Source organism: Pseudorca crassidens, chromosome 6 (assembly GCF_039906515.1).
Source record: "Pseudorca crassidens isolate mPseCra1 chromosome 6, mPseCra1.hap1, whole genome shotgun sequence".
Classification (NCBI taxonomy): Eukaryota; Metazoa; Chordata; class Mammalia; order Artiodactyla; family Delphinidae; genus Pseudorca; species Pseudorca crassidens.
In genome coordinates this window covers 80,442,801-80,460,716 of record NC_090301.1, presented here as the reverse complement: position 1 = coordinate 80,460,716, position 17,916 = coordinate 80,442,801, and the positions used below count along the sequence as shown (strand labels likewise).

The following is a 17,916-nucleotide window of genomic DNA, read 5'->3' as shown; positions in this document are numbered from 1 at the left end:
TGATTTAAGGAAAGTGTGCTTGTGTTGAACCAAAGTTAATTGTACCATGTTTACTTTCACTTAGAAAACTATACTGACTGATTTTGAACAAAACAATAGTAGTAGAAATATTGGGAAATACTGTTAATACGTGGCATTTACTGTGTGACAGACACTGTTCTTAGTGTTTTACATGTTAATTTATTTAATTCTCATAGCACATTTTTTTAAAGCTGTATTTTTTTCATTGAAGTATAGTTGATATACAATGTTGTCTTAATTTCTGCTATACAACAAAGTGATTCATATATATATATATATATATAAAACATTCATTTTTAAAAGATTCTTTTCCATTATGGTTTATCATAGGCTATTGAATATAGTTCTCTGTGCTATACAGTAGGACCTTGTTATTTATCCATTCTATATATAATAGCTTACATCTGCTAACCTCAACTTCCCACTCCATCCCTCCCCCAACCCCCTGTCCTTTGGCAAACACAAGTCTGTTCTCTGTGTCCAACTCATAGTACATTTTAAGGTAGGTAGTATTATCCTCATTTCGCAGATGAGGAAACTGGGGAACAGAATGGTTAAGTAACTGGCTTAAGGTTGCACAGCAAGAAAGTATTGGAGTAAGGTTTCAAATCCAGGCATCTAGCTCCTCCCCTCTGTATGTCACTCACACATAGTCAACACAAGCTGTAAAATGAAGGCTTTTGGATGGGTAGCCATGCCACAGAGGTTGCAGTAAGGTTCATTTCAGATGACACTAAGTAATACATAATGCTTATGCAAAGACTGTGCAGAGGGAGACTTTTAAATTAATAACTGGAAGGAATACTGTGGTTGAGAAATGCTTTAACGGAAACGAGACACTTGCAATGTTTGGTATGTGTTGACATTAAGTTTCACATTAAAAAGAACTTAGGTTGGCAACTAGTTGATATTTAATGTTAAATTATTCAAAATAAAACCAGAAACCTTTCCTCACCATTCCTCTCGAACTGAGCCCAGATTGTGAGGACACAGGTGTTGGTGCAATTCATTCAGGGGTCCAGGGGCCTCTGTGCAAATCTGTCCCTCAGGTACAGCTTCACCCGACCTGATGGAGGTACACAGAAGAACTATTGCGTTCGCTTAAGATTAGATAATGTTTGTGCCTGTCACTCATAGAGGGAAAGAGATCCTTGATATTTGTTTTCTCATCACATTATTTAACCAAGTGCCTAGCACAGTGCCTGGCAGTCACATTTATGAAGGGAACGAGCAGCTCCTTCCCTTTCTGATTGCAAACCTGCTTGGGGGAACCAAATTGCAAACAGAAGAGGGCGTAGTGAGCATGAAATTGGCAAGCTGGCATCATCAAGCTGTTACAGGGTGGTAAGAGTTCTCTATTTTCTAACAATTTGTCTAGTTGAAAAAAGTAAAGAACACACCAATCCATCTGGAGTTAATTTGAGTGTATCGTGCATTGTTTGGTGTCAGTTAATCTTTTCACAATTTTTAATAAAGTTATCTTACTATTATTTAATATTTTCCTGTTCTGTAATTTAAAAAAAATAGCTTTTATCATGAAATAGCTCTATGTCTGAGCTCCTTGGAGTGTTTCATTTTCTGAATTCATTTTTATACTTTCTATCATCCTGTTTTGAATAATATTACTCTGTACTGTGCTCTGATATCTGATTAGTCTGATATTGATTTTCTCTATTGATTTTGATTTCTAATATATTTACTCTTGGTCTGTTTGTTTTGACAGCAAAATTTTAGGATTATCTTATGCTGTTTTTAAAATGTCATTGAATATTTGTATTAAAATTTTGTAAACAAAATGTCCAAATTATGTTTTTTTAACCAGTTTAAAATAAAGTGAATATCTAACTTGATCCCTTGCATGGGTGCTAGAATGATGGTATTCGGAAAATAGAACATGAGGAACAGACTCTATAGAAAAGCAATAAAATGGCAAGCGAACAACGCATATAAATTAAGATATATATCTACATTCTAAGTAAGCTGGATAATTCAACCCTAGTAAAATTTTATTGCTCTCAGTTTTAATTGAAAAGGGAAGAGTCCAAATAAAGGATAGAATGATGATTGCGTAGTGTTACAGTGACACCTTGATCTCATTTCTTCAGGTTTTGTTCCTATACCTTGACTCAGTCTTTGGAAGAACATAGTATCACCATTAAATGTGGCCTCAGTGGCCAGACTGCCTGGGTTAAAATCAACTCCTCTATGTATTTGCTGGACTTCAGTTTACTCACAATGGGATGATAACAGTGCCTACCTCATAGGGTTATGAGGAGAATTACCTGATATATATATATATATATATATATATATATATATATGAACTTCAACAGTACACAGCCAATAATGTTAGTCATGTTGAGGAGATTTTGAGCTATAAAGACACATCTTGGTTCACGAGAGGCCAATTTACCTACATATCCTTTTTTTTTCTTTTTTTTTCCAAATCGGAAAGTCTAGCCTGTACAGCCTGACCCAGTAAGGCTGCACTCTCATGCCTGGCGTTCGCTGGTATCAAGGAAATGCTTCTGAGCTTCTGCACCTGACTTATTTATTGTTGCATTCTGGCAGCCAACCCCTTTCCTCCTGGCAAAAATAGCTGGGTTTCATTAAAATTCAATCTTTCCTGATACCATCTCTGCTGGATGTTAGAGGGCACTGCTAGCAGTGGAGCTTTAGCAACCTAATTAAGAATGGATTTGGGGGCTTCCCTGGTGGCGCAGTGGTTGAGAGTCCGCCTGCCGATGCAGGGGACACGGGTTCGTGCCCCGGTCTGGGAGGATCCCACATGCTGCGGAGCGGCTGGGCCCGTGAGCCATGGCCGCTGAGCCTGCGCGTCCGGAGCCTGTGCTCCGCAACGGGAGAGGCCACAACAGTGAGAGGCCCGCATACCGCAAAAAAAAAAAAAAAAAAAAAAAAAAAGAATGGATTTGGGGTGAAATTTTCTAAGTACTCTAAAATTACAGTCTGTAAAGTTTCTCTCCATGTCTACCCACTTCCTCGTGCCCTGGGCTCCCTGTTTCTCGCCAGCTCATCCCGCCATCACAGGAGCTGGGCCGAGTCTCCGTGGCTTTCCCGAGTTGGACACTGACATGACTCTGGCTTCGTATTTCAGGTGCAAGTCCTCTTCCGCCGTCCCGAGTCCCCGCTCCCGGGCCCCCTGGATGAGTGACGCCTTGGTCTGCCATGGAAGCTGGCCCTGCCCTGGCCTGGCTCCTGCTTCTGAGTCTGCTGGCTGATTGTCTGAAAGCTGCTCAGTCCCGAGACTTCACCGTCAAAGACATAATCTACCTCCACCCTTCAAGTAAGACTCCGTTCTCTTCACTGCAGAAATGTCACTTGACTCCCAATAAGATTTGAAAGTTGAAAAATGGCCGGCAGGAGGCAGCCTTCCGCTCAGGCGAAACCTGGTGATTTAATTGCGGGGGGGGGGGGGGGGGTGCGCATGCGACAGAAACATGCGTTGTGTTTTACCCTCCCCTTTTTACAGGGTGTTTGTATTTGAAGGTAAATGATTAGGCTTGTTTTCTCTGTTCCCTGTACCCTCGGTCGCTCTGATTCTAAACACCCTTTCCTCTGAGTCTGCCAGCCCTCGGTCAGTTATCAAAGTCAACCGCCAAGTCCCAGGAGGAAGGTGTTTGTAAAAGATCAGGCCTTTATAAGCAAGATAATAGCTGGCCTTCCTGTCTGTGCATCTAATTCTCAGTTTCAGCATAATTGCCTCCCGCCACTTCCTGTTCCCTATCCCTTTCAGTTTCCTGTGTTTAAGAATTATCTTGGGAGTGTATAATGATGTGTGTCCCAGGTTCCTTCTCTGGAGTGTCTGACTGCATCTATCTGGGTGGTCCCCATGGATTTTTGCTTTCAGCAAGAAATTCAGGTGCTTCCGCTGTTGCCGATATTCTAAGGATCACACTTCGGGAAACACAGCAGCTTTCCTTCTCTACTGGTCACCATCTCTGTATTTATCTCATCTCTTTTACTTTTGCTTGACTCTCTGCTGGAATGCCCCTGAGCTGGGTATGTAGTGCGAGGGCTGACCTTTAGCATTCGCCCCGAGGTGCATTACTCTTTTGAAATGTTCTGTTCGCCAAACATTTTTGAGCCTCTACTGTGTGTCAAGCATTGTGATCGGCGTGAAAAATGTAAAGGCAAATCAACCATAGTCCTTGCTTTTGAGGATCTTGCAATCTACAAGGTGGAGGCAGCCACCTGGACTCCTTCAATGCCACATGGTTAGAATATGTAACGTCTCCGTGTTCTGGTTGAATGAGAGGTGGTCCAAGGAGTGCACAGGGGCTTGGAGTCCACCTGACCTCGGGTTAGGACCTCCCTCAGCTGCTTCATAGCCTTCTGACTTGAAATAAGTTCCCTAACTTTGTGAAGATTAAATAAAAGAACGCATACAAAGCACTTAGCACTGTGAGCCATAGGAAATGCTCAATAAATGTTAGGGGAATCTTTAAAGTGTTGATTTCTACATTTCCAACTTGGTTAAAATGATACATACCCTATAGCATTGTTTTGTGGACTAGAAATAATATCTGTAAAATGCTAGCACATACATAAAGGGCAATCAGATGCCTGTTACTTATGATGTTGTGCTAGTTGGCTCAGACAGTAAACTGAGGATGCTGAAGGTACATCACTAATTTTTTAAATCCAGATATACTTTTTTTTTAAACATCTTTATTGGGGTATAATTGCTTTACAATGGTGTGTTAGTTTCTGCTTTATAACAAAGTGAATCAGTTATACATATACATATGTTCCCATATCTCTTCCCTCTTGCGTCTCCCTCCCCCCCCACCCTCCCAGATATACTTTTAACCGGCAGCCAATAGTTTCTTTAGACTTACTGCTGTTGTACGCTCTCACCAGTACAGGCTGGTGCCTACTGGTTAGTTGTATGGAAAGCTTATCTAGCTGCTTGTTTTTGCAGGGCAGTTTATTTTAGTCACATTCATGAAAAGAAGGTGCTTTGATAGTTTCTCTGTTTCCTAAGATTGCATTTTGTTCTTTTCTCCAAACAACCATGCTTTTTTATTACAGTTGATGAACAAAAACCTAGGTTTCAGTCTCTCGGGTTTGATTGCCAGGACTTTCAGCTTCTGCGGAATTCTTTGTCCGCTTCAGTGACAGACTCAGAAGTCACTGGGCCTCAAAACAGACCCACGCCTGGCCTTCTCTGAGGCTGTGATTGTACACGCAGGGTGGAAAGGAAAATTAAGGGGGGTGGATTTAAGTGACCAAGAACAAAACAAACACACTCTGCTTGTGCCTCAGGGGTATGGTTGGTCAGTGCTGGCGGGCGTTGAGTGGACCTCTATTTGGAAAGTCCATTTCAGAATGGGATCTTTGAAGGATGAGCTCTGCCAGGCTGGAGGGGCAATCACCTGTGCTCTTTAGAAATTGATGGAAAAGTTCCATTCCTGTGACCTATGTTGATTAAATGGAGCCATGGCCTGGTTAAAGAGAGCTCACTGTAAACAAAGAATTGATGGAGTATTCTGATGTGATTTTGGAATATAGAGAAGGGTAGAAGCAGCTGTTCCTAAACTATGTTGTATGTAGATGGTTCACCAGCAAGTCTGGGCTGAGTTCTCTTTCAGAGTCTCCATAACTGGTCACAAGGAATATAAGTTCTTGCAGGATTCAAGTTCCTGTCCATGGTTCCTACTTGGCCATAACTTTGTTTATTCTGACCGCTTTAAAGCAGAGTTAACTTCACATTTCTCTGCACTATTTCAGAAGTTTTTGGTGCTGTTTGCTTGTTTTTACACTTTGATTTTTTAAACGGTCATGGTTGTCTGCCCTTAAGCAGCACCCAGTAGACTGTGTTTAGATGAAGCGATCTCTCCACAAATAAGCAGGTTTCTGTAGAACATAGACCACAAAAAATATATGAAGGAAGCATGGGATTATTTTGATTTTGAATTATTAATATAATTGCCTCACTTTGTAGATGGAGACACAAACAGCTTTCCTGGGGTCGGCGAGTGAGCCAGATTCCATTAATATTAGATACTGCTCAGAACCTGCCCAAGGAGAAACGCGGTGACGCTGGAGATGTGAGAAGATACAGAAGTTTTCCACACCAGACAAACATAAACTCATTTCTCCTGGGCCCCGAACGGCCCTCAGAGATAGCAAGTGGGATGAGATTGGAACCCGGGTTGGGAAAGTTCAGCCTCCCATGACTAATCTCCTTTGCTCTCTGGTTCCCTAACCTTTGAAGTTTCTAAGCCTTTAAAAGAAATAAACTTTATGGCTTTCAAACTTGAGGCACTATCCTCAGTAACATTCTTTTCTATCATGTGTATGGGTTTTTTTTTCTTTTTCATGTGAAAAATGATGAATTTCTTCCTAGCCCATGATTAAAATACCAAAGCCTAATAAAAACCTTTGAAGCAGGAGTTTGTATTAAGAGACATGAAGCTACTTATTTGGCTGTTAGACCTCGTACAAGATAGCAGAATTTAACATCCTAAGTGACTTCAACATGTTCTTGGCCTCCTTTTCATTCCTTGTAATAGAAATCTTTCCTGGGAAGTTCAGTTTTCCTCTGGTTGCATATTCTGAGTCTTTCCTTAATTATGTGGACCAAAGAGCCTATCTCTCTACAGGGGGCTTGTTTAAGCCAGCGAAGTTTTCCCATAATTCTACACTACATTAAGTCTTAGGGAGTGAGGGGACTTTCTAGAAAGGTACCAGGAAATGCACTTCTATCAGAAATATGTTCATGGTATTAAAATTATACTGACAATATGTTGTTGCCTAGTGGACTGAGAAGATCAATTTATTAGATTTCTAGAAATTTTGTATTTGCATCCAGTTTCCAAAAACAGTGGAAATTAATTTGGTAAGAATGAAAAAGAAGAAAGTTTGGATGCATTACACGTCGGCGTACAGTTCAAAACAAGATTCTCTTCTCACCACGGTTTTGGTAACTGAAGGCCTTTGTCCTGGCAAAAGTTCCAAGGGATGGAAACAAAGACGAAATCTTTTCCGATGCCTTACAAATGAATTATGGTCGGTTGAACCATGGCTGACCAGGGGAGTTAATGGACAGATTATATTACAGGAAGTAACTGGGCACTTTGGCTTTTCTTTTTTTCTTTACAATAACCTTCTCTTGAGGGACCAAGGACTTATGCCCTGAAATACTTATGCCCTGAAATACTAAGCTTATTAACTCTGTGATCAGGAGCCAAATTAGATTCATTCGCAGCTGGGGCCACAACGATTTGAAACCCTACTTGCTCTGTAATGCTTTGAAGTAACAGAGAAGAAAACTGCACATCTCTTAGAAACCTCTTTCCGTCCTTTTGAAAAAAACCTTCTTTATCAGATTCAGTATCAGTTAGCAAGTTACTGGAGATAGTTGTTCATCTGAAGACCTTGTTTATTAGCTAAATATTTCCAGAGGGGGGAATTGGACCATTTCTTGGTATTGTGCTGTAATTATCGACTGAAAGCTGAGTCTGTTTTCAGAGATTTGTCACTGAAAAGGGTTTGATTATTCACTGATCAGTACTACCTGCCAAGGTGTAAATACAAGTTCCTATGAGCAAATATTAGACTGTCATTGTTGAGAATGCAACAGATATGAAGTTGTGGACTTAAAAATAAAACTCACTGGAAAGGAGATCATTTGGTTAATTGGCAATGATACATGCTGATAAACACATTCAGAGATAAATGATTTTTAACAGAGCTTCATTTTGCTACCATAGTGTTTTAGCTCATATTCCTGTTTTAATTTTGACACACTTTGAGTTAATTTCAGAGTCCAGGCCTACTTGTATAAGAAATGGCAGTATTTAATTTAATATGTCACTAGTCTTGCAAAAGATAATTTTGAAGGGTCTATTAATCCAGATTTGGGAACACTACAACTTATTAGTGCTAGGCTTTCAATACGTTTATTCTTGGAACAGCTGGATCGTCAGTCTTCATTCAAAGTTCTTAATTTATCTCTTTGATGGGAAAGTTTCCAGGAATAGCTAATCCAACATTCCAGCTAAAAGTTTTACTGGCTGCAGTGACAGACAGATAAAATTGGATACTCTAGTGAATTAATCACACAAGCTGAAGTATTATGGTTGGCTTGCCGTCATAAACCTTAGTGAATACGATCGTTTTTTGAGAAATGCTGTTCTTTGACAAATTATATACATCTTTTCTGCAAAATTCCTGCTTTAATAATTCTACTTCAAATCTTACAAACTATTTTAAAGTTCTGTCTTTTACACTTATTTATATATTAAATAATTTAAAGTGGATAGTGAAACTGTTTTTAATGTATCCAATCAGGATAATTTCCTAAAATATTTTGTATGGTTTTTAATAATGGTATTTATAAAAATAATCTAATTAAAATCTCCATAAGAGTATTGAATGCCTTTGGAACATGAGAACCTATTTATTTATTTATTTATTTATTTTGGTTGGGTGCAGCATACGGGATCTTAGTTCCCCAACCAGGGATCATACCTGTGCCGCCTGCATTGGAAGCGTGGCGTCTTAACCACTGAACCACCAGAGAAGTCCGAGAACCTATTTATTTTAAATTCTTCAGGCATGTACTTACCTAAACTAGAATCTTTAACTCGAGTATAACCCACCTATCTAGGCAGTGAAGACATAAAAATTTTCTATGTGTAGTTTTACAAAATAGTTGATTTCTGTTTATTATAATTACATGATAGAGCATGTTTAACCAGAGCAAGTTTTCCTCATTGGGAATGCAGTCGTTGGATGGCTATGCCTAGGCTGCTTTCCATCCCTCATTTTTAAGAGGATCCTTGCTCTCAGCATCATTCTGTTTATGAACTTGAGTAACCAGCCACTTGGAGGAACATAGAACTCTCAAATGGGCCCATTAAAAGTTTCAGTTACCTGTATTTTTTAGACAGTTTATGACTTTTGATCATGTTAGGTTATTGGGTATTGTCAGGGTCAGCTCTGTGAAATATTACAAGCAAATGCGAGGATGGGCAGTTATTCTAAGCAAGGTGAAAATCAAAGTTATATCTGGCCCATAATTCTGGCCTTAAGCTGCTGCCCCCTCCTTCATTTATTTTTGATAACACACTTCATTGGTTCCATGTGGGCAAAGTAATTTACCCTGAGATGATTATTTCCGCCAGTGGGACATGCAGGCTCAGCCATCTGCGAGGGAGAACAGTTGGCTCCTGCAGATGAAGTGTTTGCATGTTTGCAGCTTTCAAAGAGGCCAGGTAGTTTTACAGATTAACACACACACAAACACACACACACACACACACACACACACACACACACACAAGTTCTGTCTGTGAAAGGCGAAACTCTAAGCAACAAAGTAAGCAAATGATTAAAACTAAGCACCAAGTGAAAGTACATCAGGGAAAAGGACAGAGATGGCCTGGCCAGATGTTCCTTTTGGATCCTGGTCCTTAATTACCAAGGAGACCCTGGTATGCTGGGCACTCTCCAGAGCCTGACTCCCGTGGATGCATCCCGCCTGAACACAAATGCAAGGCAAAGAATGCAAGTACCTGAAGGGCAATCCCTTCAGAAGGCAGGAAGAGGCAGCTCAGGAGTGGGGAATGGAGGGGAAAGATAGGAGCAGCTTCCTGGAACATCCCCATGTGCCCTCAGCACTCTGCCCCGAGACAGTGGCCGTGGGCCCCCGGGGTCCCTTAGGAGGTTCACCTCTGCACAGGCAGCATGTATCTTAGCAATGAAGACTCTTAGCTGGTATTTGCTATCCCCTGAGACTCTTAACCATATCAGGTCCAACCAGATAAAATTATACGATTGAACCAAAGAAATTTTATAGGTAAGAAATGATCAAGCATCAAGAAATTTTTAATGATTGAACCTAATATTTATATTTATTTACACGATGATATGTCTACAGAAGTTGACACATAAAAGTAAATCATAGGAAATCCAGAGTGCCTTTTTTTAATTGACATTTTTATTGAGATTATTGTAGATTCATCCGCAATTGTAAGAAGTAATATACAGAGGTTCCATATATACTTTACCCAGTTTCCCCCAATGGTAACATTTTTTAAAACTGTGGAATAATATCACAACCAGGTTATTGACGCTGATACATTAGTCTACCGGTCTTATTCAGACTTCCCCCGTTTTACTTGTGTTCATTTGTGTGTGATTCTGTGTGTGTGTGTATGTGTGTGTATTTAGTTCTACATAATTTTATCCCCCCGTTTTACTTGTGTTCATTTGTGTGTGATTCTGTGTGTGTGTGTGTGTGTGTATTTAGTTCTACATAATTTTATCACATGTAGGTTTGTGTATCCATCACCAAATCTAGACACTAAACGGTTTCAATAGCACAAGGATTCCTCCTGTTGGCCTCACACCCATGTCCCTCTGACTCTCCCCCCACTATCTGGCAACTGCAACCCCTGGCAACCCCTAATACTTCCTCCATTTAAAAAATTTTCTCATTTAAAAAATGTCACACAAATGGAATCATACAGTATATAACCTTTTGGGATTGACTTCTTTCACTCAGGACAACTTCCTGGAAATTCATCCAGGTTGTTAAATGTATTAATAATTCATTTTTATTGCTGACTAGTGTTCCATGGTATGGATGTACCATGGTTTGTTTAACCTTCACCCATTGAAGGACATCTGGGTTGTTTCCAGTTTGGGGATGTTACAGATACAGTTGCTATAAACATTTGTGTACAGATTTTTGTGTGAATGTAGGTTTTCATTTCTCAGGGATAAATGCCCAAGAGTGCAGCTGCAGAGTCATATGACAGTTGCATGTTTAGTTTTTCAAGAAATTGCCAGGCTATTTTGAGAATCCTTTTAAAAAAATAAAAGCGTCTCACTTCACCATGCAGGATTCTGTGCTCAGTCTAAAAACTTAATCTTCTCTCTTGATTTTTTTTTTTGTAGCCACACCATATCCTGGTGGATTTAAGTGTTTCACCTGTGAAAAGGCAGCAGACAATTATGAGTGCAACCGATGGGCTCCAGACATCTACTGCCCTCGAGGTAAACTCTCAGTAGACACACTGGGCTGCCCAGAGCTGTCCACGAGTGAATGGCCTGTTGACTATGATGCCTGTATAGAGAGAGGCATGCTTGCAATCTCAACCACTTCTCTTGCCTAAGGCTATTAGTAGATCTTTTATGCCACATCAGTACCTTATCATCAAACATTGTCAGAGACATAAACTGGTCCATAGACTTGTCCCCTTTCTTATGAAGCATCGTTGGAGCTCCAAAAGAGGTGAGTGAGACTTCTCACCCCCAGGCCCGACAAATGCCACATAAGAAGAGAACAGCCAGCCTGTAATCCACTCTTCGAAGCATTAGTCATTGCCTAGTAACTTCCTTTAAGTAAAAATATGAGTTGCTGTTCATATAAAGATCCCATTTATTACATATCTTGCCAGAGGCTTCTATCCCGAGACTGCATGAAAGCTAGAATTCTCAATGTCATCATCGCACAAATAAAAACCCTGAGCTTTTTAAACTATTAAGTTCTCTTTGAGGGATGAGATGAATGCCCGATCAAAGCATGAAATTTTGACCCAAAGGCCCATTTCAAAATGAAGTAGATGCTTCGTATTCATGTTCAGATCTCTTTTATCCTATTGAGTAAAAAAGATGGTTATATTTGGATATGGAGTCACTGTTAATTGGCTGTTTTGTGTTTGAAGGAAAGTCGATTCATTTGATGGGGAGGTGATAGGATGGGATATTTTATTGACAAATGTTTGAGCATGTAGTTAGATGGGCTTCGCTGCTGATCTAATTCAGTTGTTAAAATGACTGAACACAGCAACACCAATCTGTTATTTTTCAATGTAACACAAGAGCTCTTCTACTCACCCCAGCAGAAGGCACTCTGTTTCCCCTGGAGGACTGAACATCAGGAGAGCATGGAAACCGCAATGAAGGACAGGTGTCAGCTACCTAATCCGGTGCTATTTATTTAACCCATGAGTCTCCACCCAGACTGCCCAGGAGAAATACCTGTGGGTCTTTTCAAAACCACCTGAACCTGCGTCCTGCCTAGACCAGTGGTTCTCAAACTTCGGCATGACCGTCATTCCCTGGAGGGCTTATTTAAATACAGATCTCTGCCCCTAGTTCTGCCTTCCCCCTCCTTCCTATAGGTCTGAGATGGGGCCTGAGAACTTGCATTTCTAAAGCATTCCACAGTGATGCAGATACTGCTGGTCCGGAGACCAGGCATTAAGAACCACAGCTCTAGACCAACTGAGCCTACGTCTCTGAGGTTAGGGCCCTGCACCAGTGTGTTTAAACAGCCCAGGTGATTCTAGTGAACAGTCAGGGACAGAAACCACTGGGAGCTCCTCTCCCCACTCATAGAAAGCAAAATGCACTGTTGTCATTTCTAGGTTCTTCTTATTTACTTTGAGGAGCAGAGAAGGTTGGTAGGGTCCCAAAAGACCACAGGGAAGAGAAGAATGTGGAGACACTGACGATCGGCTTATTCACAAGCTAGGTGTCCAGCCATCCAGGTAATCAAAGAGAAGTTCCGGGCTTCCCTGGTGGAGCAGTGGTTGAGAGTCCACCTGCCGATGCAGGGGACACGGGTTTGTGGCCCGGTCCAGGAAGATCCCACATGCTGCGGAGCGGCTGGGCCCGTGAGCCATGGCTGCTGAGCCTGCGCGTCCGGAGCCTGTGCTCCGCAACGGGAGAGGCCACAACAGTGAGAGGTCCGCGTACCGCAAAAAAAAAAAAAAAAAAAAAAAAAAAGAGAAGTTCCGTCCGCGTTGCTTTCTGCAATCACGCACTCACTCCGGACCAGCGGTGTTTTCTAACATTACCACTACAGGGTGAACGTTTGGGCGGGTTGCTGACGGACCTGATTAAACCACTGCTTCTCAAACTTGGTGGCACGTAGAAATCACAGGTGAAAACACCGACGCCTGGACTCATTCCCAGAGATTCATGTTTAAATGGTATGGGTGCAGCCGGGCATTTGAATTTTTGAAAGCTCCCCCCGGGTGGTTCGAATATGCAGCAAAATTTGAGAACCACTGTAAACAGTGACTCCGGACAAAAACAGGATAATCTGCTTGTGTAGCCAATAACCTTTGGGCTGGTTCCTGGTAGGACAAAGCTGCCAGATGAGCTTTTGAAGCTGTTGCCACTGGTTAGAGCTACTGTACAGGAAACGTGACAGCGCTTCTCTCCGTGTTGCCCTGGCAGAGATGATACAAAGGAAAAGGAGGTTTTGTGAACTGGTGCTCTCTTGGGCCTTGGGCTGTATTTCACAGAGGCCCAGTTTCAAGTCTGAAGGTGTACAAGTCTACCTCTGTCACAAGGGGAAAACAGAGACCGTGACACTCTGCTTGAATTCTTCTCTGGAAATGAGGAAGTTCCACCTTGATGTGTTCTTTCGAGGTCAAAGTCTATCCTTCTGAAGTACAGACACCTGGAAGTATCTCAGGTCTTTACACAATTTCTCCTTCTCCCCCTTTTTATCTTTTTGTCCTGACATTTATAGGAATAAATGGAAAGTGATGCCTTGAGATTCTTGCCATAGAACCACCGTGCCAAACCCTTTGGGGGATTATGCGGTGAAAGATAGGAATCAAGTTTCTTCTTTCAAGGACCTGGCAGTTTAGCTGGGAGATAAGATCTGAACATATCAAATGTCAAAAATAGCAGGACAAAGGCATGTGCCAGAGGAAACATGGCATTAAATGCTTGGGAGTTTAAGGGAAGAATTGCAGTTTTGGGGGGTGAGGCGGCCAGTGACAGCATCCCGGGCTGGGGAGATGGCAGCAGCCCGACAGGTGGGCAAGGCGGGTGGCAGAGTGAAGGGAGCATATCTTCCAGGAAGTCACTCAGAGCAGAGGCATGGAGTGTACCCATGTGGGCTCAGTGGACAGGGGGAGACCTGAACTGGGTGTAGTAGAATATGCTGGGGAATAATAGGAGCAGGACGGGGGATCCAGGCTATTTTTGTGGGGCCTTGAACGTCAGGTAAGGAGCGAGGACTAGCGCTGTAGACTGAGAAGACATAATTCCTTCTTGTCCAGCCACGTTTGCCACGAACCATCAACATTTCCTCTGGGTTCTCTCCAGATTTTTTTTAGCAATGAAAATAATGCTATTATTATCAGATTAAACTATAAAATGTGTCTACTGAAAACTACTGAGTAAGCCTACATTTTTTTTTTTCTTCTGTTTATTATTAGTTTGTTTGAAGCAGCCGTAGGACTACCAACAGGCTTGGTAAGGGCAGCTCAGTAACTGCTGTGGAAAGATGTCCTGACTTTCTGGGACGTTCCTCGTTTTCTGTTGGTTTATTTTGTGATCTATTTAACGAGGTTTTAGTTATTACACGATGTGAAAACAACTGGTGGAAAGTGAAAAAAACCATTTTGTGTAAATATTGAATTTTATCTCTGTGGAATAAGCTTGCATCCCAAATACTTAGGAGATTGATTGAATTTCAAGTTCCCTGTCACTCTGACTTTTGAAATGTGTGTTATGTAAGTACTTCCTCCTCCATTACATTGTTATTGACTTTGGTGCCTACAGATTCACGGGACCGTACTCCCTCCCGGAAGTGAGAATTTAAGATGCCCCCCAATAATGGACTGCCGTTGTTCACCTCCTCAACTTCCATTTAGTCTTCGGCCCCTTCCTTTGCGATAACCTTAATTTCATCAACTGCTCATTATAAAACAATGCAATTTTCTTGCCGCTGTGAACCAGAATGGTAAAGGATCTTGAAATCATATTCTGTGAGGGACCAGTTGAAAGAATTGGTGAAGGCAAATGAGAGTTGAATGTCCCATGTTCAGGTCCACATGGTTTTTGCCTGTGACTTTTCTCTGTGTTGAGTGATTAAAAGCTCCTTGAGAGAGGGACTGTGTAAGTGTTTATTAAGAGTCTGTAGAATTAAATGTCAAGTCAAAAACGTGCAGTTTTTTAAAAGGCTTGTTCTGTGGAGGATACCAAAGCCGCTAAGGACTTTATGTTCCTGCTTAATTATGAAGTGCAGATGCCTCCCTCAAAGGCAGAATCTTCACTGGAAATTATTGCTGATATAAAGTCAGACCAAGAGAAATCTTGAGATAGAGGGACGCGTATCCTTTTAGTTCCAGCTTCTATGCTGTTCACTGTTTTTCTGCGAAAGTAAAGAAAAATCTGACCATGTCCCTTGGTGGCTCTTTCTATATTTGTTATGTGGTATAAGCAGGGAATATACATGTAATCCCCAGTTCAACTGAAGACAAGCCCCGCAGTTACAGACTTTCAGGAAAGACTTCTTTATGTCGACTATTTTCAGCCCAAGCCCAGGCTGAGACAGACAGCGTTTTCATTGACTTTACTTAAGGGTGGATTTTTTTCTCTTTTAGGCAATGTTACACATAGGATATAGCCCTTCAGGGTTTCTGCCATTATACAGGGGTCTCTACACCCCATGAGGACCCAAGGCCTTGCATCTTCTTATCGTTTATCTATTAACCTTCCCCTCTCCCACCAGGGTAAAGAAGTCAGTACCTTCCTCAGTGTTGGCCCCTGGGATTTCCCTTACTTTCTGGAGAGTTCATTTGTACGTTTACAAAAGGTATTGGTTATACATTATCCAACACTTCTGCCTGCTGTGTAATGAGGTAGTGTTCAAGCGACCTATCTTGTCATATTGCTAAATGGAAATCTTAGACTTCCTCCTTTTTTATAAAGCAAAAAATTTTTAATTAAAGTTTAAAATGCATTCTGGAAAGTCCACAGATCATAAGTGCACAGCTTGTTGAATTTCCCCAGCCGGAACATGCAGTGTATCTGCCACTCATGTTAAGTCGTAGAACCCCAGAAGGCCACCGGGGTCCACCAGGCTTTACACCCCATCTCCCAAAGGTAATGCAACTGTGACTGCCATGCAGATTTCTATAAATGGAACCACACAGAATGTCCTCCTTTCTTTCCCACATTCTATATGTCAAATTCATCAGTGTTTTTTTGAGTCGCAAAGTCATTCTTTCTCCCATAAAGAATGAAAGATCATTTTATGAATATACTAAAATCCATCCATTCTGTTGATAGGCATTTGGGTTGCTTCCATGCACAGCAGTCTTGTACATGTCTTTTGGTGCGGGGATATATGCATTTCTGCCAGGTCTATCCCAGGTCCCACACCCCGGACAGGCGGTACTCATGCTTTGCCTTTACTGGCTTTTTTTTTTTTTGCGGTACGCGGGCCTCTCACTGTTGCGGCCTCTCCTGTTGCAGAGCACGGGCTCTGGACGCACAGGCTCAGCGGCCATGGCTCACGGGCCCAGCCGCTCTGCAGCATGTAGGATCTTCCCGGACCGGGGCACGAACCTGTGTCCCCTGCATCGGCAGGCGGACTCTCAACCACTGCACCACCAGGGAAGCCCTCTTTACTGGATTTTGCCTAACAGTTTCCAGAGTTGCTCTACCAACTTGCAGCCTCCCCAGCAGTGCCTGAGAGTGCTGGTTGCTGCACAAGCTTGCCAACACGTAGTATGGACAGAAGCAATAAAAGCTAGAAGTAGATGGAACGACGCTTTTAAAGCACTGAACGCATATAACTGCCAACGTCGAATTCTATACCTAGCCGGTCAGCTCCCCTCCTCTTCCACACTTCCCTTGTCTCCTGGCTTCCCTGCTCACTCTGCCTTCCTGTTTGCGACTCCCAATTCCCGCTAGACCGACAAAGGTTCTGCTTAGCTTCTCGGCCCCTCAGCAGGGCTTTCTGCCTGTCTTCTCAGCCTCTTCATGTGTGCAACTTCTGATCAGCAAGTGCCTCGAGGGCAGAACAGGTACAGGGTGTTGGGCTCAGCTTACTGTGTTGCTGGTTTTGCTGGTATCTTGTTCGTCAAATCCTGTCTGCCTTGGTAGCTCACCTATGCTTTCATAAGATTTTTGTTGCTATTTTCATTTTATCCTACCATTTCTCGGTTCTTCTCAAGTAGCATTGGAATTCTCAGAATCACTCTTCAGTTAGAATTTTTCCAGCAACTTTTTAAACAAAAGTTCTTCTGTCAGCATAAGCAAGATTGTTTTTGTACCCTGAGAGCATCTGACCTACTCTAATTCAGTGTTTTTGACTAAGTATTTTCTGTTAACACAGTTGCCTCACATAGGAAGCATCCATTTGATGCTTTTGCCTGTTGCTTTGATTTTAACTACCGTCCACCATAAAGTCCTGTCTATCCTCACTAGCTTTGCACCCTTTTCCAGCCACCTCCTTAGCCTTTGTCTGGAAATAAAAACATTGCTTTCTGAGTTTCAGTGATATGCTTTAAAAGAGAGATTCCTCAAGTGAGCCTGTCACCTGTCCTTAAGAGCTGTGGATGGTGTTTTTAAAAAAGAGAGAAGTATCTGTTTGGTGGTTTCTTCAAGAGATGCTGACTGCAGGGTAAAGGGGAGCAGTTATGAGTCAATCTGGTTGATAAGTATTTATTTTTAATTTCTGCCTTGAGAAATTTCTTACTTGGGAAAGAAAAGAAAAAGCTAGGAACTACTAGTCACTCAGTATTATGGGAGATTTGTCCATTTTGTTAAATCTACTTCTAGGCCGTTCATCCTCATTGCTGTGTGAGTATATGCCATAACTTATTTATTTATTCTACCATTGGGCATTTTTATAGTTTCCAAGGGTTTTTTTTTTTTGTATAGAGAATTATTCTATGAACATTCTAGTACTTATCACTTTTGTTGGCTATATATGTAAGGGTGGAATTGCTGATTCCTAGAATATGCACAGGTTTAGATTTAGTAGATCCTGGCAAATAATTTTCCAAAGCAGTTATACTGTGTGAAAGTTGCACAACTGATTGAAATATAATATTATTTCACTTTCAAATTTGAAGAGATCACTCAAACTACAGAAATGGAAGA

At 41.6% G+C, this 17,916-nt stretch overlaps 1 protein-coding gene across 1 annotated transcript in view; it reads left to right on the top strand.

The window, feature by feature from the left end:
* The window catches only part of LYPD6 (LY6/PLAUR domain containing 6), a 110,624-nt gene that overhangs the window by 80,262 nt on the left and 12,446 nt on the right, over window positions 1-17,916 (top strand). The window contains exons 2-3 of the mRNA XM_067741988.1: window positions 3,137-3,325; window positions 10,951-11,049. Of these exons, the coding sequence (XP_067598089.1) occupies window positions 3,208-3,325; window positions 10,951-11,049 (217 nt within the window). The 5' untranslated portion in view covers window positions 3,137-3,207. The remainder of the gene's footprint in view (window positions 1-3,136; window positions 3,326-10,950; window positions 11,050-17,916) is intronic.